General features: G+C 44.1%; 1 protein-coding gene across 1 annotated transcript in view; it reads left to right on the forward strand.

Annotated features, from left to right (window-relative positions):
* The window catches only part of LOC137542559 (serine/threonine-protein kinase 4-like), a 151,094-nt gene that overhangs the window by 57,379 nt on the left and 66,200 nt on the right, over positions 1 to 27,515 (forward strand). Inside the window, exons 4-5 of the mRNA XM_068264572.1 lie at positions 2,904 to 3,018; positions 7,346 to 7,510. Of these exons, the coding sequence (XP_068120673.1) occupies positions 2,904 to 3,018; positions 7,346 to 7,510 (280 nt within the window). The remainder of the gene's footprint in view (positions 1 to 2,903; positions 3,019 to 7,345; positions 7,511 to 27,515) is intronic.

The raw sequence follows: 27,515 nt of genomic DNA on the forward strand, positions 1-27,515 counted from the left end.
TACATCACCACTCCCATTTAAAGTGTGACTCTAGGGAAAATGAGGCGGCGTGAGTCGTCATGTGACACAAGTATCTCTACACATTGTTTGTATCCTATTACATCTTGACTGAGTGGGATGATAAATGGGAAAGTGGCAATGGGCTTTACATTATCCATGTCCTTCAATAGATATTAGCCACAGAGGTTTAATTCTGTGCAAGCTGTTACTAGCCACTTGTCCGACTACCTCTCCGGGAAATGGTCACATCTCCTGGGACTTGTTAATACCCACAGTGCAGAATTATCTGATGAACTTTCAGAGCAGTTTCCAAACAAGGGAATAAATGAATTGCAATAATTCCTGTGAGATGGGGGAAATTTTTCCATTTAATGTGGAATTCTGCTTTGAAGTGAGCAACTTGCCAGTGAAGTTCCTGGATGAGCCATTGCTCTGGAACATTCCGTGCATTTGTGTGTTGCTCGGTTGCAACCTCTTCCTCCGTTCACCTGGGAATCACTGTGAGGTGTATGGTGGCTATTTGGGCTGTAGGCTATATGTAAACACAGCTGCGTGCATGACATCTGACAGACTTCTGAAGTGATGCCATAAAAATGTAGGGGCCTTTCACTGGGGAAATAACGCCTCTAATGTACATAACATGAGTCTACAGCTTCTGTTCTGCTGCTTTAGATGTGGCTTAAATTACATCAGAACCACCCTAACCTGCTAGTTCTTTGTTTAATGTACCTAAGACTGTACACTACAACAAGTATATTGATATACAAAAACAATTCTAAATATCATTTCCTCTCGCTCAAAATCCTCATTTCATTTTTTAGCTTAACTCAAAATGGGTAAATTCTAAACACTCTAGACTGTTATCAACTGGCAATGCCTTAAAGTGGGAAGAAACTCCAAATTCAACAGCAAAAAAATATATCCAAATAGAAATCATTTATTTAGTTTACCTATCATGTTGTTTATAGTGCTCAATGTCAGATTTGGTAGAAATGTGATATGAAAAATAAAATAAAAAGGAGTATTTTCTACTGGTTTCTCTGTGAAGCCAAAAGTAACATCTTCTGCCCTTTTTCCTTTTTTTTATTTTTTTATTTTTTTATTCAACCCAGGTCAATGTTACATCTCCCTCCCTATTGCCACAACACTACTGTCCCTCCCAAAACAAATATCACTGTCTTAAATCACTGTATAATCTCTTCAGTGGGAGAGGGGGATTAAATCACAGTGTCCTTATCTTATCTGAAATAGGAAGCTTTCTGTTATTTGCATGCAGAGATAAGCTTGTTACTATAGCTAAAATCCTGCTGGCACTGCACAGTTCCTGCAGTTAGGCACTAAGTAAAAAAAAAAATTGGGAAACATAAAGGGACCTATTTTAGAAAAAAGGGGTTTACATATATTTATTGGGCACTAACTATTGTTTAGCAATTTTGGTGGGGACGTTACAGCCCCCTTTAATATTGACTTACTTATACTGAGGATTCCTCAATCACTGGTGATTCAGACATTTATTTACACAATGGAATAACATTCCGAAATTATTCTAGAGGTGCAATCCTGTGACTTGCTCTAGATGCATTCTGGGTAAAACAAGTCAAGGTCAGGCTGGAGAAGAGGGGAAACTCATAAAGTGATTTTTGCTTCAAAATATTTGGATGTAATGAAAGAAAACTGACCACATGCAAAACAGTGCTGCCCCGTTCTGTGACTAGGAGCACTTTAGCAGTTAAAGTGACCCTGTAGTGATAGAGGGATACGAAGGCTGTCGTATTTATTTCCTCTTTCATAGTGCCAGTTACCTTACCTGGCTGTTCTGATATATCCTGCCCTAATCTATCTGACATAGTATTATCTGAATCACACACCTGAAAGAAGCAAACGCTTGGTATAGTCAGATTTTATCTGATCTGTATCCTCATTGGTCAGTAGCTTAAAGTAATACTGTAGGGAGTCGGGGGAAAATGAGTTGAACTTACCTGGGGCTTCTAATTGTCCCCCACAGACATCCTGTGCCCGCGAGGACACGGCAATGCAGGCGCAGTGGTTTTCAGACTTTAAAGTCTGAAATTGCAGAAGTGAACCTGAAGCGGGGCCAGAGCATCGGTGAGTGGCTGCACGGGCACAGGATGTCTGCGGGGGACCATTAGAAGCCCTGGGTAACTTCAACTTATTTTCCTCCGACCCCCCAACAGTATTCCTTTAAAATATTGGAGGCAGAGTAATCAGCAGAACACCCAGTGAACTGGCACAGTGATGGTACAGCTAAGGAGTTTCTTTAAGAAACTGGTGGAACTATTTCCAGACTTTAACACATTAGAGAATGAGAGAAAACTACATCCTACTAGGAGAAGAATTCACAGTGACAACCACTGCACTCTCTGGCCTAAATTCACGGAGCATTATCAAATGTTTATCAAACACTTTATCAAACGTTTGATAATTTACCTCATGGGTAAAATCTCATTTTGAATTCACTAAGGTGTTCTATATTTGTTGAACGTTTTATCGGTAAAACATTCGATAAATCTATAACACCTTAGTGAATTTAAAATGAGATTTTACCCATGAGGTAAATTATCAAATGTTTGATAAAGTGTTAAACGTTTGATAATGCTCCGTGAATTGAGGCCTCTGTCACAGCATGCCAGACTGAGAGGAACATAAATGAACTATAAACCTAACAATGTCCACAAACTACTAACTCACTGTACCGATTCCCCACCCCCTTCCATGTGCCCCATTCCCCCCCCCCCCCTGCTTTGGCAATGCCTGTATGAATCTTGGTCATGCCAATAAAAGCTATCTTTGATTTGATAGGATTCTGCCTGTAGTCTTCTGTGTGCCTCCACGGATTGTCCTCTAAATTCAGACTTCTAACTGTCCTTTCTCATCTCTTGCAGTACTCATGTTGTGAAGTATTACGGCAGCTACTTTAAGAACAGTGACCTGTGGATTGTTATGGAATATTGTGGAGGAGGATCCGTCTCTGATATCATCAGGCTACGAAAACAAACGGTAAGTGTCAAACATTTTCCTGTTGCTGGATTTCTCTGTTGGCTAGAAAAAAGATGTAGCGCTTAGACAAGTCTATGTAAAAGCATAATGGATTTCTAGTGTGGATATTTTAGTCTAGGTAAGACTGCTGACTTGAAGGACAACTGAAGTGAGCTGAATATAGAGGCGGCCATATTTATTTTCTTTTAACCACTTCAGGACCACAGGCTTTACCCCCCCTAAAGACCAGACCATTTTTGGTCAAATGGGCCACTGCAGCTGTAAGGCCTCGCTGCAGGGCCGCACAACACAGCACACAAGTAATTCCCCCCCCCCCCCCTTTTCTCCCCACCAACAGAGCTTCTTGTTGGTGGAGTCTGATTCGCCCCTACACACACACACACACACACACACACACACACACACACACACACACACACACACACACACACACACACACACACACACACACACACACACACTTTATTTTTTTACAAATATTTGCAGTATTTATTTGTAAATTTTCTCTTTTATTAAACCCGCCCTCCCTCCCCCCGCTGGCCAATCACTGTGATTGGCTGTCATAGGCTTAAGCCTATGGCAGCAGATCACCGTTGACACTCTGGAGGGGCAGCCATGTCACACGGCTTTCCCCAGTACAGCGCTGCTGTAGATCGCAGCACTGACCTTCCTAATTAGACGGCTGTTTTGCCGTAACAGTCTCCTAGCGGCGATCGCCGCTGGGAGACTGAAGGTGAAGCGGAGCCTGTGCGTGCTGTCCTACTAGCCCCATAGTAGGCCGTTCACGCCAGTTGGCGTGGAGCGGTCCTGGGGCTGCCGCACTGCTCACGCCAATTGGCGTGGAGAAGTCGGGAAGTAGTTAAACAATACCAGTTGCCTGGTAGTCCTGCTGATCTCTTTGGCTGCAGTAGTGTCTGAAGCACAAACTTGAAAGATGGATTATGTTGTATTAATGGATGTCCAGCAATCGATCAAAGTAATGAAATCTGTTGCTAATCAATCAGAGGGATTGAGATGTGTATGACCAGATTAAGTCTTTTTGAAGCAGAAAACATTGCTTGAGTTATTGACTTTGACATGCCCCTTTGTTGTAAACAGAGGTGATCTGCATAGGCAGATATAACACTTTAGTTGCTATAGTATCTGACAGATACTACTCAATTACTCAGGAACATCAACTCAGCAGAAGGGCCACAATTAAATAAAACTGGGTTCTACTATTATTCTTTGCAAGTGAGTCTGCATCCCTTGGGGATCAGAGTGCTGCTGGTTGACTCCCTTGTTCCTGGAATTTATGTGTGTAGTTTGAGCAGTGGACCACTCTTTCTACAATTAACTATTCAACCCTTCCTGGAGCAGAACTAGCTGCCCCACTCCATGGTACCACAGATGCAGGTAATTCTCAAAAAATTAGCATATTGTGATAAAGTTCATTATTTTCTGTAATGTACTGATAAACTTTAGACTTTCATATATTTTAGATTCATTACACACAACTGAAGTAGTTCAAGCCTTTTATTGTTTTAATATTGATGATTTTGGCATACAGCTCATGAAAACCCAAAATTCCTATCTCAAAAAATTAACATATTTCATCCGACCAATAAAAGAAAAGTGTTTTTAAACCAAAAAAAGTCAACCTTCAAATAATTATGTTCAGTTATGCACTCAATACTTGGTCGGGAATCCTTTTGCAGAAATGACTGCTTGAATGTGACGTGGCATGGAGGCAATCAGCCTGTGGCACTGCTCAGGTGTTATGGAGGCCCAGGATGCTTCGATAGCGGCCTTAAGCTCATCCAGAGTGTTGGGTCTTGCGTCTCTCAACCTTCTCTTCACAATATCCCACAGATTCTCTATGGGGTTCAGGTCAGGAGCACGGCTGATGGGATTCGCCTGCGATCCCGCCCATCTCGTAGACGCACGCTGCACTAGTGGTGACGAGCCCTCAAAGGGAACCTGAGGAATATAGAGGCTACCATATTTATTTCTTTTTAAACAATACCAGTTGCCTGGTAGTCCTCCTGATTCTGTCTCTAATACGTTTAACCGTATACCCTGAACAAGCATGCAGCAGATCAGGTACTCTGACTCAGGTTTTACTGGATTAGCCATAAGCTTTTTTCAGGGTTTTGACTCCGGCACTACTTTTGTCTGAAGAGCAACAGGGCTGCCAGGCAACTGGCATTATTGAGAAGAAAATAAATATGACAGCCTCCATATCCCTCACACCTCAGGTTCCCTTTAAAGGGAGTCTGAAGTTAAATAAAAAAACAAACAAACAGATACTTGCATAAGGAGAGGGAAAGCTCTGGGTCCTATAGAGCCTTCCTGATCCTCCTATGGTCCACGCGTGCCACCGCTGGTACCCTCGGTATAAGTCTCCACCTCTCTGCCGCTGCGGGAGGCTTCAGCAGTCTTCAGGAGCCCGAGTACTCCTGAAGATGGGCTGCTCCGTACTGCACATGCACACATTCTCGTGCACATGCGCAGTACGGAGCATGCTACATTGCATGCTGCAGATTTCTGCACCACGCATTCGTTTCCCATGTAATGCTTGTTGGATGCATACAAAAATTTGCATTAAAATTCTCATAAAAATGCAATCATGCATGTGGGAAAACGTATGCCAAAATGTAATATCCTAGTGGAAATAGACCTAACCCAGCGTTTTCTCCAGTACTTGTAGAGATGCTTGTAAGTTGTTTATTAACATGCTGTGTTTCATTTTGACAGTTCTATTATTGGTCCCAAGCTAAGGAGGAAGTCATTAAAATGTAGCGTGAAAATGTAGTTTGCAAGGGAGTTTCACTTCATGTTTTACACCGACAGGTGCAAAGTCCATTGCAGCCAGAGCTTAGATATTTTCATGTACATGAGATTTATTTTATGCAGCACAGGAGAAACTGTGAATCATTGCAAGTTCACAACACTCTCAGTGACTATTCTTAGAGGAAGATCATTTAACGAATAACTACAATAGTTTTATTGCATCATTTATTTAGCTTGCCAGAAGTAATTGATTTGTTGCCTATTGTTTCCCTTTAAAGGGATCTGAACAATTTAAAATATATAAAACAAACTTCCCCCTAAGAGGAGTGACAGGCAATAAATACCTTACCGGCCAGGACCTGCATTTGCATTAAAGGACTGCATCTCCCAGCATGCATTGCAGCAGACGGCACCACCATGGGAACTTCATGCTGCGGGTCTGCCTGAAGTGATTGGCAAAGCACATACCGGGAGATGGAGGGTGGGCGGGGGGTTGTAAGGAGCAGGTAAATAAGGCCGGTCACCCCGCCCACCCACACTTTTTATAGACTTTTTTTTTTTTTTTTTCTTTTTCTTCTTGGGATGTCCGTTTTATAAATCTCATTAATATGCCATGAACAGCAGCAAACTGTACACATGCGCACACAGGGCTGGTGAATAACATGCAAATAAGTCCAAGGTGAATCAAATTTTTTAAAATGGACGTCTGGTATACCAGAGCAGCTGCCTTTGATGTGTTTTTAAGCTGCATACAATTACCATAATACAGTAGAGTCTCGGTTATCTGGGATCGGCTGATGCCGGATAAGTAGGCTTTCTGGCTGCTTGAACTCAATGTTAAAAATAGGCCTAGCGAATACTGTACTATAACCCATCGTATATGCATAACATGAACTCTGTATTACCGTAAATGTTAAAATACAAGAATTGAAAGTATATTACCCTTGGGTAAACTATGGAACCCAGTTTTTAATCTGAGCAGAACCCGCAAACTGCTTATGAAATTGGCCTTCACCACCATGAGTACTGTCGGTGATTTGTGCTGGTTGGTTGAGACTGCTGGTTAGCGGACTACCGGGACTACTGTATTTGCCTCAACTCTAAATTATTTCTGTCTCATTATACCATCTCTGCTCACATATTGTAATTAAACCAATCAAGAGCACTCCCTGCCAATTTCGATTGCCTTTAAATTAGAAACATTTGATTTTTAGTTGTGTAAGCAAACTAATACTTTTTTATAATAATAAATGCTGATCTAAACTGTTAAAATTGGGCAGCATGAGGTGCTATAGTACAAGTACCTTTACTTAGCTTGTGCCACTAAAAATGCCAAAAATTCCCCTATGCAAAAATCATCTTCCATGCTGCAGTCAAAACTCTAAATGCCCCTGACTGCCTGCACAGGTAATACATGGCATTGCTCTGTGGTGAATTTTCTACCATTCCTTGTCTTCACAGTACAATTTCTATGTGTTTTGTTTTAGAATCCACAAGGTTTATAATGGTGGCACCTTTGTTTAGTTATAATGGCATTGCTGTTTTCTCTCTGTAGCTGAAAGAAGATGAAATGGCCACCATATTACAATCAACTCTAAAAGGATTGGAATATCTTCATTTCATGAGGAAAATCCACAGAGACATCAAGGCTGGAAATATTCTGTTAAATTCCGAGGGGGTCGCAAAACTAGCAGACTTTGGAGTAGCTGGTCAGCTCACAGTAAGTACCTGTTAGTACACTTTTCTTAAAGAGGAGCTGTTAGGTATAAGGTCTCAGAGAAAATAAACACATATATCAGTAGCTAAAGATTGGCTGTACTTACATTACATATGCATTTCACTGTCCACGTTTGGATTTCACAGAATTTGTATATAGTATATGCAGAGATAGATGCTCCTGACAGCTCATGGCAGGCTCCATGTTTTTCTGTCAAATGTGTCGTCATGTCCTGCCTGCTTCCTGATCACAGATAAGCTCGTACTTGAACAACACAGTGTGCAGTGAATTTTAATGAGCCATGTGGCTAGGAACAATAGCTGACTCCTGCAGTGTACTCTGCCCGGAGATTTATCAGTGCTACGCGCTGGACTGATTACAAGCTGCTGTAACGTCTCATTAGCAGCCGAGGGGAGGGCCCCAGAATGCTTTGCAGTTTAGTATGTGGCTTGCGTCCTTATGGGTCTATAACAGCCTTGCTGATAAGCACACATCAAAGGTAACTGAGATTTTTATCTTCACTAATGGCTTTTTGCCTTCCTTCTAAACTCTTTAACACAGGAGAATAGAGGTTTAAATTAGCTTCTGCAGCCTGACAGTTACTCTTTAAAGGACAACTGAAGTAAAAGGGATATGGAGGCTGCCATATATTTTTATTTTTACACAATACCAGTAGCCTGGCATCCTGCCAGTCTTTCATGCATCAGACAAGCAGTAGACCTCTCCAGGAAGCCGTAGACATCTCCCGGGGGCATGAGACTTTATAGCATGATACATCTGGGGGTAAATGAGTAGGAAAATTGTCCCTGGGGTAAAAAAGCATGAGACTTTTCCCAGGGGAAGAGGAGTATGATATTTTTACCAAGGGTAGAGGAACATGAGACATGTCCGAGGGGTAGAGGAGCAGGAGGCATCTCCCGATGGTAGAGAAGCAGGAAACTTTTCCCAGAGGTAGAGGAGCATATTACATCTCCCGGGGGTAGAGGAGTAGGAGATTTATCCAGGGGGTAATAGAGCAGGAGACTTCTCCCTGTGCAGAGGTGCAACAGACTTCTCTGGGCAGAGGAGCATGAGACTAAAGGCTCATACACACATCAGACTATAGTCTTTGGAAAATGAAAGATCACAGACCAATCTTACCACCCTTCATGTAGTATGAGAGCCATACTCTACACAGTCTTTTCTATGGAGCTGAACTCCCCATCAGACAGAAATCTTTGCAAGATGCTGCACACACAGATGCTGTACAGACACAAAAGATCAGTATCTGCAAAAGATCTGTTCCTGCCAAAAATCCATTCCTGCAAATTGCAATGATAGTCTATGAGATCTGCAGATCATCATACACACATGATTTGACTGACATTCATCTGCAGATCAAGCAATCATCTGCAGATCTGAAAATCCATCCTGGTGGATCTGATCTGCAGATGAATGTCAGTTAAATCATGTGTGTATGATGATCTGCAGATCTCATAGACTATCATTGCAATTTGCAGGAATGGATTTTTGGCAGGAACAGATCTTTTGCAGATACTGATCTTTTGTGTCTGTACAGCATCTGTGTGTGCAGCATCTTGCAATGATTTTTTTCTGATGTGGAGTTCAGCTCCATAGAAAAGACTGTGTAGAGTATGGCTCTCATACTACATGAAGGGTGGTAAGATTGGTCTGTGATCTTTCATTTTCAAAAGACTATGGTCTGATGTGTGTATGTGGCCTTATGCTTTATACACACTTGAGATAAAAGTCTTTGGAAAATGAAAGATCACAGACCAATTTTACACCCTTCCATGTAGTATGAGAGCCATACCTACACAGTCTATTCTATGGAGCTGCACTCCCCAACAAATAAAATCTTTGCAAGATGCTGCACACACAGATGGCCGTACACACTCAAAAGATCATTATCTGCAAAAGATCTGTTCCTGCAAAAGATCCATTCCATGCAAAATGCATTATAGTCTATGAGATCTGCAGATCATCATACACACTTGGTTTAACAGACAATCATCTGCAGATCATCTGCAGATCAGATTCAACAGGGTGGATTTTCAGATCTGCAGATGATTGCCAGATATGCAGATGAAGTCTGTTAAACCAAGTGTGTATGATGATCTGCAGATCTCATAGACTATAATGCATTTTGCATGGAATGGATCTTTTGCAGGAACAGATCTTTTGCAGATAATGATCTTTTGAGTGTGTACGGGCATCTGTGTGTGCAGCATCTTGCAAAGATTTTATTTGTTGGGGAGTTCAGCTCCATAGAATAGACTGTGTAGGTATGGCTCTCATACTACATGGAATGGGGTAAAATTGGTCTGTGATCTTTCATTTTCCAAAGACTGTTATCTCAAGTGTGTATGCAGCATTAGTTTCTGGCTAGCTCAGTTTACACAACTTTCTTCCTGTGACAAAGTCAGATGTTGCCTTCTTGAAAGTCTGCATCCTTTTTGCAATCCAGGCTTCTCCTCCATCCCATTATCACCACTGTCAGCGTTATTGCTAGCAGTGGCCTCCAGCTAGTCTCCCCCTTAGAGCACAGAACAGGACCGCTCACTCACCTCTTCCTTCTGCTGCTGAGAGAATATTTCTTTGTTGCCAGTGGTGCAGCTTTAGCCCTAGAGTCTTCTCATCTAGATCTATGGGACTGTAGACAATACCTATTATCATAACTATAAACTTAACACTAAAATTTAAATACCAAGACACTCCAGACTGGTGAAAATTGGCCGTGGCCATCTTTATTAAGGAACGTTATAACTTTAATAATAATAATAATGAATAAATAACTGAGGTCAATAGCAAACTTTATTGTCAAACAATTATTATAACGATACATAAGCAACAGCAGTTGCGTATCTGACTACCACTGCCCAGATACGGTTGATCAGTAATAAGACCCCACCAGTCAGACTCCTAGGCTGGCACCCCACCCACGACCATTTCAACACAGTACTGGAGGTCTAAGTTAAAAATGTCCAATCCAATTTCACTAAGGTGGACTTCATCTTGCCTATAAAGCCCTACCACACCACCCTCTAAATCAATGTGTCTGTATGTACGGATCCCAATTTTTGGCAAACACTTTGACAATTGGTGATTAAGACGTCTCCGGATCTTTTCGCAAGGAACCAGACCCGGCGACAATAACCACTTCAACCTGGGGACAATTTCAGAGAAAATTATAGTTGTTCCCTTGGAAAATAATTGAAAACTGCTGAGGTCATCCCTGATATTGAAAAATAATTCAAGTCTTTTTCTTTGCAATGTCATTACCACCCAAGTGTACTATTCAAACATCAGGCACTGGAAAAACTTCAGTCAAACGAAACAGCTCAACTTTCAACTGAGACCACAACATTCCCCGAACACCATACCAATATACCGCAAAGAAGCGAGGGTCCAGGTTCAAGTTGGATATATAAGACCTCTTGCAGGCTCTCTCGTATGCCAAATAGACGAAAGAGTGTCCCACGATCCAGACTATAGTTTTCTTTCCTGTAAAATATAGTTTAAAAAGGTCAAGGACGGATATACAACTTGAATGCTGCCGACTTCCAACGCCCTAGTCTTTTGATAACACTATCATCCAAACCTAACCTGGCCGCTTCTGTAGCTGCGCCTATTCTAAACGAATGCGCAGTTAATCTGCAATGACCTAAACCTGCTCGCAATGCAACTAACTTAAATACTGCATTGAACTGAAAGATTGTTAAAGGGAGACCTGACTGGTGTCTAAGCAATGAACTCGGGGACGACCCTCTAACTGCCAGAAATTGATTTAAGTTTACCAAAGGGCAAAGCTTGTTGCCCGGCCAGAGATTCAATTCCACTAACACACCTTTCCCCGCCTGATCTGTCTTTGACCTCCTGATCCATAAGCCTACCTTCCCATTAGATCTACTCACATCCTCATATCTCAAACCTGTGTCCTTGATTGAACTTTGTGATACAAGCTCCGAGATGCGTAATGCCGCAAAAAATAGCAATGAAAAAGCATATCTAAAAAGCAAGAACTCAAAATTAGATTTACAAACTGCTTCAGCTTTATTCCATAGTAACGAGAGAATATCAATCGTTATTGGTTGCCTAGCATCTGGTTGATTAGTTGCACATTTATAACCCTTCAAGAGCTGTCGTACTGAAAAACAAGAAGTGCAGGAAGGGATGTTATGTAGTTTAAGAAAAAATGAAATTCCTGACAACCTTTTTGAGATATGAGAATGAGAGTAACCTTTCCTAATATCCGCTGCAATAAACTTCAATACCGCTTCTTCTGACATATTCCATTCAGTAACACCCATGCAGTTAACAAATATTGTCCACTCCCTCCATGCGACAGAGTATGACTGCCAGGTCGCCATGGAAACTGCTGAATTCCTAAACTGATTAGCTCCATATCAGATTCCATAGAAAAGGCGGAATTTCTTCCCTGCGGGGTTGAGCGGTTGGAGCCAACTGCCAAAATCTGTGCATCTGCAATCGGGACAAAGCATCGGCAATATCATTTTTTGAACCTGGCACATGTTTTGCTTTAATCCACACATTAAATTTCAAAGAATATAGGACCAAAATTCTTAACAACTTAACAACCAAAGGGGATTTGGAAGAAAGACAGTTTATAGAAAAAACAACTCCCTTATTGTCAGAATGGACTACTATACGTCTTCCTTTAAAATACTCACCCCAAATGTACAATGCTGCTGTTACTGGAAATAACTCAAGTAGCAAGATATTCTTTGTTACCTCTGGCTGCTGCCATTCTGCTGGCCATGAGGAACAAAACCATTTTCCTGACCAGAATGCACCGCAGCCCACACTGCCGGATGCATCTGTGAAGAATTCAAGTTCTGCACTGGATACGAATCCATCCTGCCAGATTGATCTACCATTATATGATTGCAAGAATTCCGCCCACACCATCAGGTCAGCCTTTAAATCCGAAGTCAGTCTAATATGAGCATAAGGGGATTTTAATCCTTTCATTGCTGAAGATAAACGCCGAGAAAATACCCTGCCCATGGGCTTAATCCTGGTTGCAAAAACTAAATTTGCTAGCAGCGCTTGCATTTCCTTCAACAGGATTTTCTTTCTGCGCAAAAACATAGCTATTAAGCGCTCAATTTTTTGGAATTTTGATATCGGGCAGCCTGAATTCCATTTGGACGGTATCAATTGTAATACCAAGAAACTCCAGGCATGTACAAGAACCAACCGTTTTCTCACCAGCCAGTGGAACACCAAAATGTTCACATATAGCTGAAAAGAGAAGTAACAAGTTGGTGCAAGTATCTGAATCCTTTGGACCCATAAAAAGAAAATCATCCAAATAATGTATGAATGACTCTCTTTTGGATATAGCATAAAGTACCCAATCTAGAAAAGTCGAAAAGCTTTCAAAATAATTGCAAGACAGGGCACAGCCCATGGGCAGGCAGCGATCAAAATAAAAAACATTGCGGAATTGAAAACCGAGTGAATTAAAAGCATTAGGGTGAATTGGGAGTAAGCGAAAGGCCGACTCGATGTCAGCCTTTGCAAGCAAAGCCCCTTTACCTAAAGGGCGAAGGACCTCTAAAGCATCATCAAAAGTAGCATAACACACTGATGCTAATTCACCTGAGATTTCATCATTCATTCAATGACTGACCTGATGGGAATGATAAGTGATGGATCAATCTGTAAGTACCAGGCTCTTTTTTGGGAACTATCCCTAGAGGTGACAACCTGAAATTTAAGAATGGTGGGTGCAAAAAGGGGCCAGATATCCTACCTTCCTGCAATTCTTTATCTATTTTTTGTTGCACTACATCTTCCATTGAATTTACAGATTTCAAATTATTCACCCAAGTACAACCCGGGCCTTTAAACGCAGGCAACGGAAAACCATTGCTAAAACCATCAATTAACAGCTCCGCCTTCTCCCTGTTTGGATACAACTGCAGCCATGGCAGCATGTTTTGAAACCTCACTGGCGTGACTGCTTTTGAGTAAAAGCTCTTTTGAGCTAGCGGTCACTGAGTTTGCCTTTTTAAAGCATTTTGCTATAGGGTGTGCGCCTCCACAAAATCCGCATTCATGCCTATACTTGCATGTTCCAGGCCACTTACACTGAGCGTCATTGTACGCGTAGCATACACCTTTCCTATAGCTAGATGTTGAAGGCTGGCTAGCTTGTTTAAATGTAGAAACTCGTTGCGGCATCATCAATTCCAACCAAAGGCCCACATCTTTTGAGCCCCATTTAACCTGTGGATATACTGCCATCCTTTGGCGGAATGCTTCGTCGTAATGATACCACGCTAATCCGCCAAAGGCTTTGTAAGCCACCAATATTGTGTCAATGTATCTAAAACTATGCGGACACCTGTCTGGAAATCTCTCACCAAGGACACTTGCGTAAATGCAAAACGCTTGAAGCCAGTTGTTAAAAGATCTTGCAACTGGCCTTCTGTGATCATCATCACATTTATTGTCATTTTTGTCTTTTTTCAAAATTTCTTTTGATCCCGGTAAGAGAGATAACAACTCAATGTAATCTCCATTCCATATTTTTTCTTTTATTGACATAGACAAATGGAAGCCTAATGGTGAGAGCTCACATGACAGGTTCTCTTTATAAATATTATCAGGAACTTCTGGTCTATTCAATGGAACAATCGTATCATTGTGGTTAGATGTAGGATTAGCTACAGTGAGTGCGGGCTCAGAGTGAGAAGGAAGAATAGGAGGGGAAAGCACAGGAGAATTTTCAACATTCAAATCCCTCTGTCCCCCTACATGCCCGCTCCACACTGTACCAGCATCACTTACTAAAGCGCTTCCAGCACTGGGACCCTGTTGCCTCTGCAGCGCCTGTAAAAGAGCTTGAATTAATGGTGATATAGCATTATACTCACCGGCTCCTGAAGGCTGCTGCAGCGACGATCCGGAAGGCTGTCCCAGGAGTGTCATGCTGCTAGCAGGAGCTCCAGCATGAGGCGGTGACACAGCACTGGGCGCCGCATGAGACGCTCCCAGATGCCTAGGAAATGCCTCAGCAGCCGGCCCAGCGTGCATACCCCCGGCCCACCGCCAGGCTCACTGCTATGGTCGCGTACTGCGACCCGATCGGCTGCAGGGAAGGGGAGGCCCCTCGGTACTACCTCTCGATCCTCCATAGGTCGCCGCCGGATGGGCGGGACTGGCGCCATCATCTTGTAGCCCCGGTTGAGCTACCCACACAGGCTCCAGAACTCCGCTCCGCCCACTTCTAAGCGCCGCGACCCGACTGGTTGGCGTGCCAAAGCTCCCGCCCAGGAACGCCTCCGGAGCAGCCGGACTGGCTGAATTGAAATCTGGGCACACTGCATCTGCGCGATTGGACCGGGCCGCTCCAACCGCCACTCCTGCGGCCCGAGTGGCCGCGTCTGCCTCCTCTGGCTCCACTGCAGCCCGATTGGTTGCGCTTGCTGCCTCCGCCTCTCTCACAGCCCGAGTGGCCGCGCAATGTCCCGCCTCATCCTCGGAACCCCGAATGGCCGACACAGGTCCCGCCGCTGCACCCGGACCACCCGATCTTCCTCACTTCTTCTTCTTAGCGGAGCGCTAACCGCCGGCCGCCTCGCGGGGTACGCCGCTTCTGGCCTGCCGGTGCACTGCCGGGGAACTCCGCTGGGCGACACCGCTGGACTCTCCCGGCGAGTAGGGGCGCTTCGCCGACTTCTTCCTCTGCGACTGCCGGCCGGATCCTCCTGCTCTTCCTCCACCGCCGACCTCTTTCATCTGACCTCCCTGCTCCGCTTCAGCCAGCCGCAGACATCTCTCCAGGATCTCCAGACCTCCCGGCTCCTCCACTCTCGCCGCCAACTGCCTGAGTACCTCCATGTGGCCAGGTGAGCAACGTATTACAGCACGTATTACAGCTCAAGAGCTCACCTATTAGCCACTGAGGTGACAGGCAGCTAGTGCTGTCCTGACCTTTCTTATATACACCTAACTCAGCCCTGATTGGTCGCTAAACTCTGCCCTGAGCCTTAGTGACACCTGCAGAAATAGACCTACCTGCCCTCTGACCAATCAGGGCTGACAAACCTGTGTGCCACACATTTACCACACACACACACACTGCAACAAAGCTCAGCCAATCAGCTCTGACTTTACCTTTACAGTGAGGGAGATATGAAATCACCTCATGACAGGCTGTAATTTAGCTTATCTAGGATTGCCACAGACCCATGCAGGGCCTAATTTATGGCTTAGGCCCTTTGTATTCTCACGCATTCACATACTGTGGTAGTACCTACTCACACATACATTACCACACCCACCGGGATCACCTGATTCCCCTTTGTAAAAAGATTTTCTCTCAGGTAAAAAAAACCCCGATAGACAACCCTTCTATCTAAATAGATCCCAGGTTGTAAATGGTTCTTTAAGAAAGTTCCAATTGCTTCATATAAATGCGTCAGTTCATATTCAGCAATATAGGAGCAGTGCAATAAGCTTCTGCGTAAACTGTGCCTTTTAAGTCCCTCTCACAGGTTCTCCTATGACACAGTCCCGCTATCCTTGTTGCTGGTGTCCTTAAATAAAAGATCAATTACAGCTCCCAAGGTGCAGTTCCTTGCTCCGGGTCTCGGCCGATGACCCTTCTCTTGTCGCAAGTGTTCACTCTCTGTAACCGGCAGTCTCCTCTCCTGTATTGCACTAAGGAGACACCGTTTCCTGCAAGCCCAGCTCTGCGTATCAGGATGGAACGCAGCTTCCGGATTAGCTGCTCAGTCGGATGTGACATCACTTCCTACGGACGTCCCTGTATTGTTGTTGCGTTCCACACACACTGCTGTCTTCCGTGATGGTTTGGTACACAGCAGTGGGATTACAAACTATTGAAGTTGGTGGAATCCTTATATACCACAGGGGCGCCCCTTATTTAGATCAACATGTTTCGATGGCTTTAGCAGCCATCTTCCTCAGGTTCAAGTCTACTATTTCACCTCCATCTTTCCTTTTAAATACTTCATGGTACTGCGGGGTCCACCTCTTCAATCCTCTTAAAGGAGAACTGCTCCCATTCTTAATTTATTACACAATTCTGTATACTTGAAAGATCTCCTGTTGCAAAACACATCCACACCCTCTGACTTCCCTCCATTCACTATGGATCCAGCTTATTAATTTTTATATAAATCTATAATCCTTCCCACATACTTAGCAAGATCGTCTCATCCCATCCCCCACCCACTTTCAATATCCACCATCATCTCTCCTCCCTCCATGTGTCAAGAATCAGGTGATCCAGGGAAATCAGTTGATCACTACACTCTACCTCAAAAAGCAAACATTTCCCACTCATTAAGTCCCTTGGGGGTCATGGTATTCAAATTAAAAATCCATTGGCTTTCCCTCCTTGACATCTTTGCAATGTAATCCCCACCCCTTGGATCTCTGTGGATCACCTCCACACCAAAATATATTACATTGTCTATTTTACAATCATGACACATTTTAAAATGCCTTGATAGTGGGTGTTGTTCCCTCCCCTTCAAAATATTATTTAAATGTTCTCCCACCCTCCTCCCAATTTCCCTCTCAGTGCGCCCAATATACTTTTTATTGCAAGGGCATATCAGGCAGTAGATGACCCCCTTTGTATCACACATGATCAGCTCTTTGATTTTAACCTCTTGAGGACTGCAGGGCTAAACCCCCCTAGTGACCAGGCTATTTTTAGTAGAATAGCCCACTGCAGCTTTAAGGCTAAGCTACAGGGCCGCACAACACATCACACAAGTGATCCCCCCCCCCTTTTCTTCCCACCAACAGAGCTCTCTGTTGGTGGGGTCTGATCGCTCCCCCCATGTTTATTTTTGTAAAAAATTAATATTGTTAGCTTTTTAAAAAAAAAAAAAAAAGCTGTTTCTTTAAAAATGTTCCCTCCCCCCTCCCTCCCCACAGCCAGCCAATTATGGTGATCGGCTGTCATAGGCTTCTGCCTATGAGAGCCGATCGCTCTCTTGTCCCCAGTACAGCGCTACAGCCCTAGTCCCCAGTACAGCGCCGCTGCCGATCGCAGCGATGTACATAGAAATAGACGGTGATCACGCCGTCTATTAGTCTCCAGAGCGGCAATAGCCGCTCGGAAACTAAAGGCGGTGCGGAGCTCCGCCCCCAAGCAGGAGATGCGCACGCAGCCTGCGCGCGATCTCCTGCAAAACAGAGCCCCAGGACTTTACGCCAATTGGCGTTAGGCGGTCCTAGGGCTGCCGCCGTGGCCACGCCCATCAGTGTGATGCGGTCAGCAAAAGGTTAAACTCCTCCTTCCCCGCTCCCACTCCTCCTTCCCCTCTCCCACTAAGGTCCCAAGTGATCTTACTATAACTTCTGGTCCTCCTACAGTTGTTACATCTTCCGCATCTGACAAATTCCCCCCCCCCCCCCTCCCCTCTATAAATCTCATCTCCCTGATCTGCTCCTCTCACTATTCTTGTGCCAATATTACTGGGTTTTCTATATATAAATGAGGGGTGTTCTGGGAGTATCTCCAGTAAAGTCTTATCTCAAGTACTGGCCAGTGTTTTTTGATAATCCCCCTTATCTGATCTATTTGCGGGTTATATATTAAGCTTAATCTCATGGAGAAATCATTCTACTCCTTTTTCTTCTTTTTCCCCAATAAGAGGCCTCGGTCTATCTCTTGCAACCCTTTTCTAACCCTATCTATGACCTCCTCTCTATATCCTTTCTCCCTAAATTGATCTGACATAATCTCCACCTCCCTCTTAAATTCCCCCTCTTCCGTACAATTGCATTTGAGCCTGATAAATTGCCCCTTGGGAATTCCATCTAACCACTTTGGCAAATGGCAACTATTCGCTAAGATGTAGCCGTTTACATCAGTTGCCTTTCTATAAGTTTTTGTTTTCAATTTCAGTGTGTGTATCTGTATATGTATATTATATTATAGTTAAGTTCACTGTCTCTTTGCTAATATCTGCCGTGAACTTCAGTCCACATTCATTAACATTAATTATTTCCCAAAAAGTTCTCAGATCGGTTTCAGACCCCCTCCAGACGAACAGGTCATCATCTATGAATCTTTTCCAGAGGACCAGGTCCGCGTCCGGCCCCTTACGCCCGTACACATGGATGCCTCCCAATGGGCCATGAAGAGGTTTGCATAACCAGGCGCGAACCTGGTCCCCATTGCACTCCCGCTCGTCTGGAGGAAGCAGTCACCCATATGATAGAAAAAATAGTGAGTCAAAATATATAAGATTGCGTCCAATATAAACTGCCTCTGTTCAGGTAACAACGTCAATTCCTGATCTAGATAATGTCTTACTGCTTCCATCCCTCTGTCATGCTCTGATTGTATAGATGGATGTTATGTCTAATGTCACTAGAAACCAATCTCTTTCCTACTCCAGTCCCTCCAGAAGATTCAAAATATGCCTACTATCCTCCAGGAAGGCCAGTGTTTCTTTAACCTATTTCTGTAAAAACGTATCCACGTACCCCAATAAATTGGATGTACATGATCCTATACCTGATATAATAGGCCTTCCTGGAGGACTCACCAGGTCCTTGTGAATCTTCAGGAGATAAAATCTCGCAGTTCTTGGGTGGGGTATATTAATATAATCAAATTCTCTCTTATTCAGTATTCCATTTTCGAAAGCTGTTTTCAACAGTATCTTTAACTCCTCCCCAAATTGTTTTCCTGGGTTACTTTTCAATTTTAGGTTCACTTTGTTGTCCCCTAGTAACCTATATGCCTCTCTGTTATAATCATCATTATCCTGTATCACGATTCCCCCCCCCCCCCCCCCCGCCTTTATGCTCTGGTCACAGGATTCTTTTGAAAATATTTTTTCAGGCAGAGCTCGCGGGTATATTTCTTTATATTGACCTATGTCTCAAATTTATTTAATTTATTGGTTGGAGCAAATTTTAAACCTTTCTCTCGTACTTGTTTTACTGGTTCATTTAGTTCAACTTTACTCAAATTGAATATTCCTCACTCTTTATCACTTCTTATACTTACCTCTTTATCATCTGTTGTCATTTCCTTCCGTATCTTGTCCCCCCTCCCTTTGGGTTGTCCCGTCCTTTTGCTAAAAAATAATAATCAATTGTATTTGGATCACTTCGTGGATCCAAATCCTCTGGTTTCCACCTATTCACTCGGTCTGTGATCCGGCTGTCTTCCCCTTGATCTACTAAAAATGAGTATCGATTATGTGTTGGGGTTATATTCCCATCTTTCCTCTTTCTCTGTGCATTAAACCGTGTATTAGGATACTCTCTCCTAGGGGGGTTTCTATTCCTTTCTTTTGTGTATATATAAGGTTATTCCCATTTTTTCTGTTTCCATTCTCTTTGCCACCAGAGTTTTTGCTTCTCCTGTTCTTACTTGCCACCTTAGTCTATCCACCATTATTTCCTTCTTTCCGTGTTCCCCTGGAGTGTCTATTTTTGGGTCTTACCACGATATCTCCTTCATTTTCTCCTCTTTCTACTCCATCTGCATACTGATCAATCCTCCTGGGGATGTTACTTGCATAATCATCTCTCCTCCCCCACTATCCTGATTCTCCTCCCCCCCCCCCCCCCCCCCAATCCCATAGCATCACATTGGCCAGTTTTATCTATTGCTTCCATTGAATTATCATGAACACTCCATTCACACTCTTTACTGCCTGGTGCTTCACCACATGGCTCCATCATGCTGAGCGGAATGGAGTCCCTAAGACACTTTCTCTTTTTCTTTTCTCTAATGTCGTACTCCAAATTCTCCAACCTTTTCTGGATGTTTCTTTCCAGATTTCTATATTTTCCGGGACATTGCCAAAAGGTTCCACCTCTTTTTGCATAGATCTAGTTTTTTCATCCCGAAACCAACATTGATTTCTTCTTACATCTCTAATAAATGACACCACCTGGAGGGAGAAATCGTGGAACATCTTGTCCCATTCCTCTTGAACCTCAGGTGTTGCTAAATCCTCAGCGAGCCTTTCCAAATCTCTCATATTATATACCACATCTTCCCAATATAATCCCTGTCTTTCTTCATTCTCCTTGCTATTAAAAAATATGCCAATTCTGTTTTGTTGTTTATTTCTAAACTCCCACACATCAGGTATTTGTGCTGCCGCCATACTTCAAAGAAAAGGGGGTTTGTCACCAGAACAGAGTCAAAAGGTCAAAAAGATTTTCTGAAGGGCGCTGCTTTTATTTCCTAATATTTGAACCCAATTCTGTCCTGCAGCCGTTCTCTTAGGATTGGGGATGTCCCCCTGGTCCAATAAGGTTCATAAAAGATATATTCTCACGCATTCACATACTGTGGTAGTACCTACTCACACATACATTACCACACATGGAGGGAGGAGAGATGATGGTGGATATTGATAGTGGATGTGGGGATGGGATGAGACGATCTTGCTAAGTGTGTGGGAAGGATTATAGATTTACATAAAAAGGAATAAGCTGGATCCATAGTGAATAGAGGGAAGTCAGAGGGTGTGGTTGGGTTTTGCAACGGGGAGAACTTTCAAGTATACAGAATTGTGTAATAAATTAAGAATGGGAGCAGTTCTCCTTTAAGGGGATTGAAGCGGCGGACCCCGCAGTCCCAGGAAGTATTTAAAAGGAAAGAAGGAGGTGGAACAGTCGACTTGATCCTGAGGAAGATGGCGCCTAAAGCCATCAAAACATGTTGATCTAAATAAGGGGCGCCCCTGTGGTATATAAGGATTCCACCAACTTTAATAGAGTTTGTAATCCCACTGCTGTGTACCAAACCATCACGGAAGACAGCAGTGTGTGTGGAACGCAACAACAATACAGGGACGTCCGTAGGAAGTGACGTCACATCCGACTGAGCAGCTAATCCGGAAGCTGCGTTCCATCCTGATACGCAGAGCTGGGCTTGCAGGAAACGGTGTCTCCTTAGTGCAATACAGGAGAGGAGACTGCCGGTTACAGAGAGTGAACACTTGCGACAAGAGAAGGGTCATCGGCCAAGACCCGAAGCAAGGAACCGCACCCTGGGAACTGTAAGTGATCTTTTATTTAAGGACACCAGCAAGAAGGATAGCGGGACTGTGTCATAGGAGAACCTGTGAGAGGGACTTAAAGGCACGGTTTCCGCAGCAGCTTATTGCACTGCTTCTATATTGCTGAATATGAACTGACTCATTTATGTGAAGCAATTGGAACTTTCTTAAAGAACCATTTACAACATGGGATCTATTTAGATAGAAGGGTTGTCTATCAGGGTTTCTTTTACCTGAGAGAAAATCTTTTTTACAAAGGGGAATCAGGTGATCCCGGTGTGTGTGGTAATGTATGTGTGAGTAGGTACTACCACAGTATGTGAATGCGTGAGACTATATCTTTTATGAACCTTATTGGAACTTGAAGTTTTTATACTAAGTATACTTTTTAACCAGTCAATAAAACCTTATGGTGTGAACCAATCTAGCGCCACTCTTTACTACTGAATTATTGCTTTGTATGTGGAGGGGACCAGGGGGACATCCCCAATCCTAAGAGAATGGCTGCAGGACAGAATTGGGTTCAAATATTAGGAAATAAAAGCAGCACCCTTCAGAAAATCTTTTAGTCTTCTCATCTATCTATCAATGTCTCACCTAATCAGCTAGTCTCCCCCTCTGAGCACAGAACATCTGACTCTCACCTCTTCCCTCTGTTGCTGAGAGAATATTTATTCATGGCCAATGCTGCAACTTTAGCCCTAGAGCAGGCTTTCTCAACCAGGGTTCCTTGAGGTCTTTACAGGGGTTCCCTGGCATTTTTCTTACCTGTGACAGTGGCCGGCTGAGAACGTTTCAAAAATTACTCTTCTTCGTCTTGCCCTCTTTACTGATTGAGTAATCACCCCAAATGTGTGGGAGAAGGGGTAGAGTATAATAGAGCATATTATAATAGGGGTCCTAGAAAAAGAAGCACTAAATTGAAGGACAGAATAACAGGGAAGCAGTTTAGCGAGAGGCACCATAAAAAGGGGTAGTGTAATAAGGAATTCTGGTATAGGGGAGCACTGTAATTGTGGGTTCTCTAGCAAGAAACACTAACATGCGCTAATAAAATAGGAAGTACTGTGAGGAAGAAACATGAATGGAAGCTAAACAACAAGGCTGTTACAATGAAAACCACACCCACTTTTAAAGACAATGAATTCCGCAAAATTAATCCCCACTCCCTCACTTATGCAGGGGTTCCTTGCGATACAAAAATTGATGTTTGTTTATGTAAGGTAAAAAGGTTGAGAAAGGCTGCCCTAGAGTCTTCTCATCTTTCTATCAAGGTCTAACCTAATCAGGGTGTAATAAAACATTTACCCTTCCTACACCCAAATGAGACTGCTGAATGGTAGCTGCAGTGGATGCGGTGAGGTCATCTACTCTGGACAAGAAAGACAACTTTAAAGCGATCTTTGGGTCACATGGTTGACTTTTGCAGAAGATATTGTCTAAGTAATGGCATAGTCCCCTATTAAAGCGGATCTGAGATGAAAAATTAACTACCAGTGTTTCCCCGAAAATAAGACACTGTCTTATATTAATTTTTCCTTAAAAACTTGTGCTAGGGCTTATTTTCGGGGAGGTCTTATGTTTTGTGGTGCTAGCCAGATCCCCCTTCAGTATATAGCTAGATCTCCCCTAGTATATAGCCAAAATCCCCCTATTATGTAGCCTGCATATATAGGCATATTCTCCCCGCCCCTGCCGCAGACACTAACACCTCTCAATGCATGGTATGAAACTGACTCCATCAGGACAAAACAGTAAGCTTCTGCCTTCTGACAGAGTTGCGCTGCTGGCGCCGTCATTTTACCTCCCTGCTGCTGGCCCCCCCTCCTCCAGAAAGTCGGATCCCCCTCCGTTGTCGCTGTGCATAATTCAAATATCAGATCAGCGGGGAAAAGCATATAAACTTGTACAGTATCAATGCCGCCGTATACAGGAAGTGATCTCTGTTTACTTCCTGTTAGGGCTGCACGATTTTAGGGAAAAATTAGAAATTGCGATTTCGATTTTTTTCACGATTTTTCTCAAAACAAGCTTTAGCACTAAATTCACAATGTACAGTAACATTTACAAACATGCACTGACAGAAAATGAAATCATATTATCAAACTGAGGGTAGTATGATGTCATTTTCTGTCATGTTTTTAAATGTTACTGCATATATGCGCAGAGTAATTTAATACAGTCCTGCGACAGAGAGAGAGGGGGGAGAGAGAGTGGGGCAGAGAGAGAGACACAGAGAGGGAGGGGAGAGAAAGGGATGGAAAGAGGAGAGAGAAAGTGGGAGGGAGGGAGAGAGAGAGGGATGGTGGCCTGGCTACCACAGGGGCTGGTGGACCTGGGCCACTGGTGGCACTGGCAGAGCTGACAGTGGCCGCAATGTTAGTGTGGCTGAGGGTGGTTGTGGCCATGATGTCCTGTGACAGAGAGAGGGGAAGAGAGAGAAAGAGGGAGAGAGACAGAGAGAAAGGGGAAGAGAGAGAGAGGGAGAAAGTGACACAGAGAGAGGGAGAGACAGAGTGGGTGGGGAGACAGAGGGGGTGGGGGAGACAGAGTGGGGGGGGAGACAGACAGAGGGGGCAGATTGATGTGGGGGGGAGACAGAGAGAGGGAGGAAGGGGGAGAGTGACAGAGAGGGGGGAGAGACAAAGAGAGCAAGACAGAGAGGGGGGAAAGAGAGAGACAGAGGGGGCAGATAACAGGGGGGAGAGAGACAGAGAGAGGGGGAGGCGAGAGACAGAGGGGGGAGAGAGACAGAAAGAGAGAGAGAGAGAGAGAGGAAGAGAGAGAGAGACAGGGGGAGAGAGAGAGACAGAGGGGGCAGATAGATGGGGGGGGGAGAAAGAGCAAGAGGGAGGGAGAGAGACAGAAAGAGAGAGGGGGGAGAGACAAAGAGAGCAAGACAAAAAAGGGGGGGGGGGAAGAGAGAGACAGAGGGGGCAGATAACAGAGGGGGGAGAGAGAGACAGAGAGAGGGGGAGGCAAGAGACAGAGGGGGGGGGAGAGACAGACAGGGGGGGGTGAGAGACAGAGGGGTGGGAAGAGAGGGAGGGGGAGAGACAATGGCCGAAGCTAGAGGTGGCCGCTGCACAATGCAGGTGGAAGGACTGGCTGGGGGGATCTCTGTTGGCAGGCTGAGGCCTCTCGCTCCCTGCCACCATTAAGTCCAGCAGGCTGAGGCTGAAGTTGCTCACCGGTGGCGATGGCAGGCAGCGGCAGGCATCCAGTTCGCGCTGGCGAGAAGGGGGCAGCGGCAGGTCGTCATTACTTTAAGGCGGGCGGCAGGCAGCTTGACTCCGGTCACTTCCGGATTCTGCCGAACCCGGCGCACACCAGCAGTGCATATTTATGAATGTCAATGAGCCGGGCAGAAAGGGGAGGGCGAGTCCAGTACAGAGCAGCACACAGCGCCACCAATCACTAGATAGATATAGTATGACGGCGGCGGTAGGCGGAGCTGTACCCTCTGTACAGATCCGCCTATCGCCTCCGTCATACCATCTCTATCTAGCTATTGGTGGCGCTGTGTGCTGCTCTGTACTGGACTCGCCCTCCCCCTTCTGCCCGGCTCATTGACATTCATAAATATGCCAATCAGTGGCTCTTTATGACGGCGCGGTGGTAGGCGGGTCAAAACCGACAAAACCGCAGCTACTGACGATCTGCAGATCGTCTGCACGTGAATTGCGGTTTCGGTTTAAAACCGCAAAACCGTGCAGCCCTACTTCCTGTATACGTCAGCGCTATTACTATACAACTTTAGATGCCTTTCACCACTGATATGAGATCTGCATTATGCACAGCGCACGCCGGAGGGAGATCCGATTTGCTGGAGGAGGACGGCCAGCAGCAGGGAGGTAAATCGGCAGCACAGCGGCGGTGCGAGCAGGGGGGGGTTGGCTCGGCGGCATGGAGGATCGCGGGGGGGGGTGTCTTATTTTCGGGGAATGTCTTATATTTCAAGCATGCTTGAAATATAAGGGATGTCTTATTTTCGGGGGATGTCTTAATTTTGGGGAAAGACGGTATAACAAGTAACTTGTCTATATATCTTATCTAAAGTTTAGATTAGTTTACACAGCAAATCTAGCTGCAAACAGCTTCAGCAGTTTATGATTATTTATACATGTGATACAATGAGAGCGGCCATGTTCTGTTTTTTCACATTACACACAGGCAAGCTGATCTGCATCTCCAGCCCTCAGCCTGTGAAAACTTCACTCCCCTCCTCCCCTCTGCCTCTGAAATCTCTGGCTAGTAACCTCCTCCTCCTGCCCAGACTGCACTCCCATAAGCCCTTGCTACTAAGGCTCAAAGTGCCCAGGCACTCCGGAGAACTTGTTGGCGTGGCTTCTTTAGTTTATAGGGAATTAAGAGTATTAAAACAAAAAAAAATGATTTGGCTTGAGGAATGCCCTATAAACTATATGAAAGGAATACAATTATGCAAAGAGTAAAAGTTTATCTTGGATCCACTTTACTACCCATGGTGGTCATCGTGCCTCCTTTTCACTTAAGAATTTCTTAAAGGGAACCTGAAGTGAGAGGAATGCGGAGGCTGACATATTTATTTCCTTTTAAACAATGCACATTGCCTGGCTGTCCTTCTGATTATCTGCTTCTAATACTTAAAGGGAACCTTTAGTGACAAGTATATGGAGGCTGCCATATTTATTTCCTTTTAAACACAACCAGTTACCTGGCAGCCCTGCTATTTGGCTGCAGTAGTGTCTGAATCGCATAAAAACAAGCATGCAGCTAGTCTTGTCAGATTTGACAAAAAATGTCAAACACCTGATCTGCAGCATGCTTGTTCAGGATCTATGGCTAAAGGGGTCCATACACTGAGCCGATTAGCGACTGATCGATCGCAAATCGATTGACTGATCGATCGATTGATTTGCGTCCGATTTCGATTGATTTCAATCGATCTGACATGCTGGAAAATCTAGGTCAATCTGTTGAGATGGCTTATCATTTTGCATTGGACCTAATGGAAATCTGATGGCAAACAAATGCCATCAGATCGATTTTCAATAGATTTCATACTGAAATCTATTGGAAATCTGTTCCTACTAAAAAATGTTCCTAAACACATCCGATAGATCAGAGATCTATCTGGTGATCTATCTGCTGCTAATCTAACAAGTGTATAGCCACCTTAGAAGTATTAGAGGCAGAGGATCAGCAGAAAAAAATAAGCAACTGGTATTACTTAAAATGAAATAAATATGGAAGCCTCCATATCTCTCTGGCTTTAGGTGTCCTTAAATGCTAATAGACCCTAGACAAACATTCAGATCAGATGATTCTGAGAAAAATGTGACAAGATTGGCTGCATGCTTGTTTCAATTGTGCGATTCCCACTACTGCAGCCAAAGAGATCAGAAGGACTTGCTGGGCAACTGGTATTGTATCAAAGGAAATAAATATGGAAGCCTCCATATCTCTCACCTTGGGTTCCCTTTAAGACCAGTTTATCCATGCATCCCTCCTGTGGTAATCACCATACCCCAATTTTTGGGGGTCAGTTGGTGCCTCTTTCTAAGCTATGGACTTCTGTTAAACTAGGATTTAAAGAGTAAACGTCATTGAATGTACATTGCTTTGAGTTTTTTATTAACCTTGCACGTCTTACACATGCATGAAATAGTTAGTTTTTAGAACCATATTTTTCATTTTTAGATAAGGTGAAAATGGAACGATGGCATTACTGACATTACTGATTCTTATTTGACACACCTGGCCCAGAGATCTTAGCATAATGTTCAGAGCTGCCAGCACAGTCATCACCTGACCTCCTCCCTAGTGTTGGTGTTCGAATTTAGGTTTTTTTTATTTGGAAACCCGGATTATGCCAAACAACTCAGCTCACCACAAGCCAGTGGAGAGGGTCACAGGGTTGTGGTCACATTTCATGTGTGCTTCCAAGCCGGGGAGGGGGAGCATTGGAGTCACGTCAA

The sequence above is a fragment of the Hyperolius riggenbachi genome, chromosome 12 (assembly GCF_040937935.1).
Source record: "Hyperolius riggenbachi isolate aHypRig1 chromosome 12, aHypRig1.pri, whole genome shotgun sequence".
Classification (NCBI taxonomy): domain Eukaryota; kingdom Metazoa; phylum Chordata; class Amphibia; order Anura; family Hyperoliidae; genus Hyperolius; species Hyperolius riggenbachi.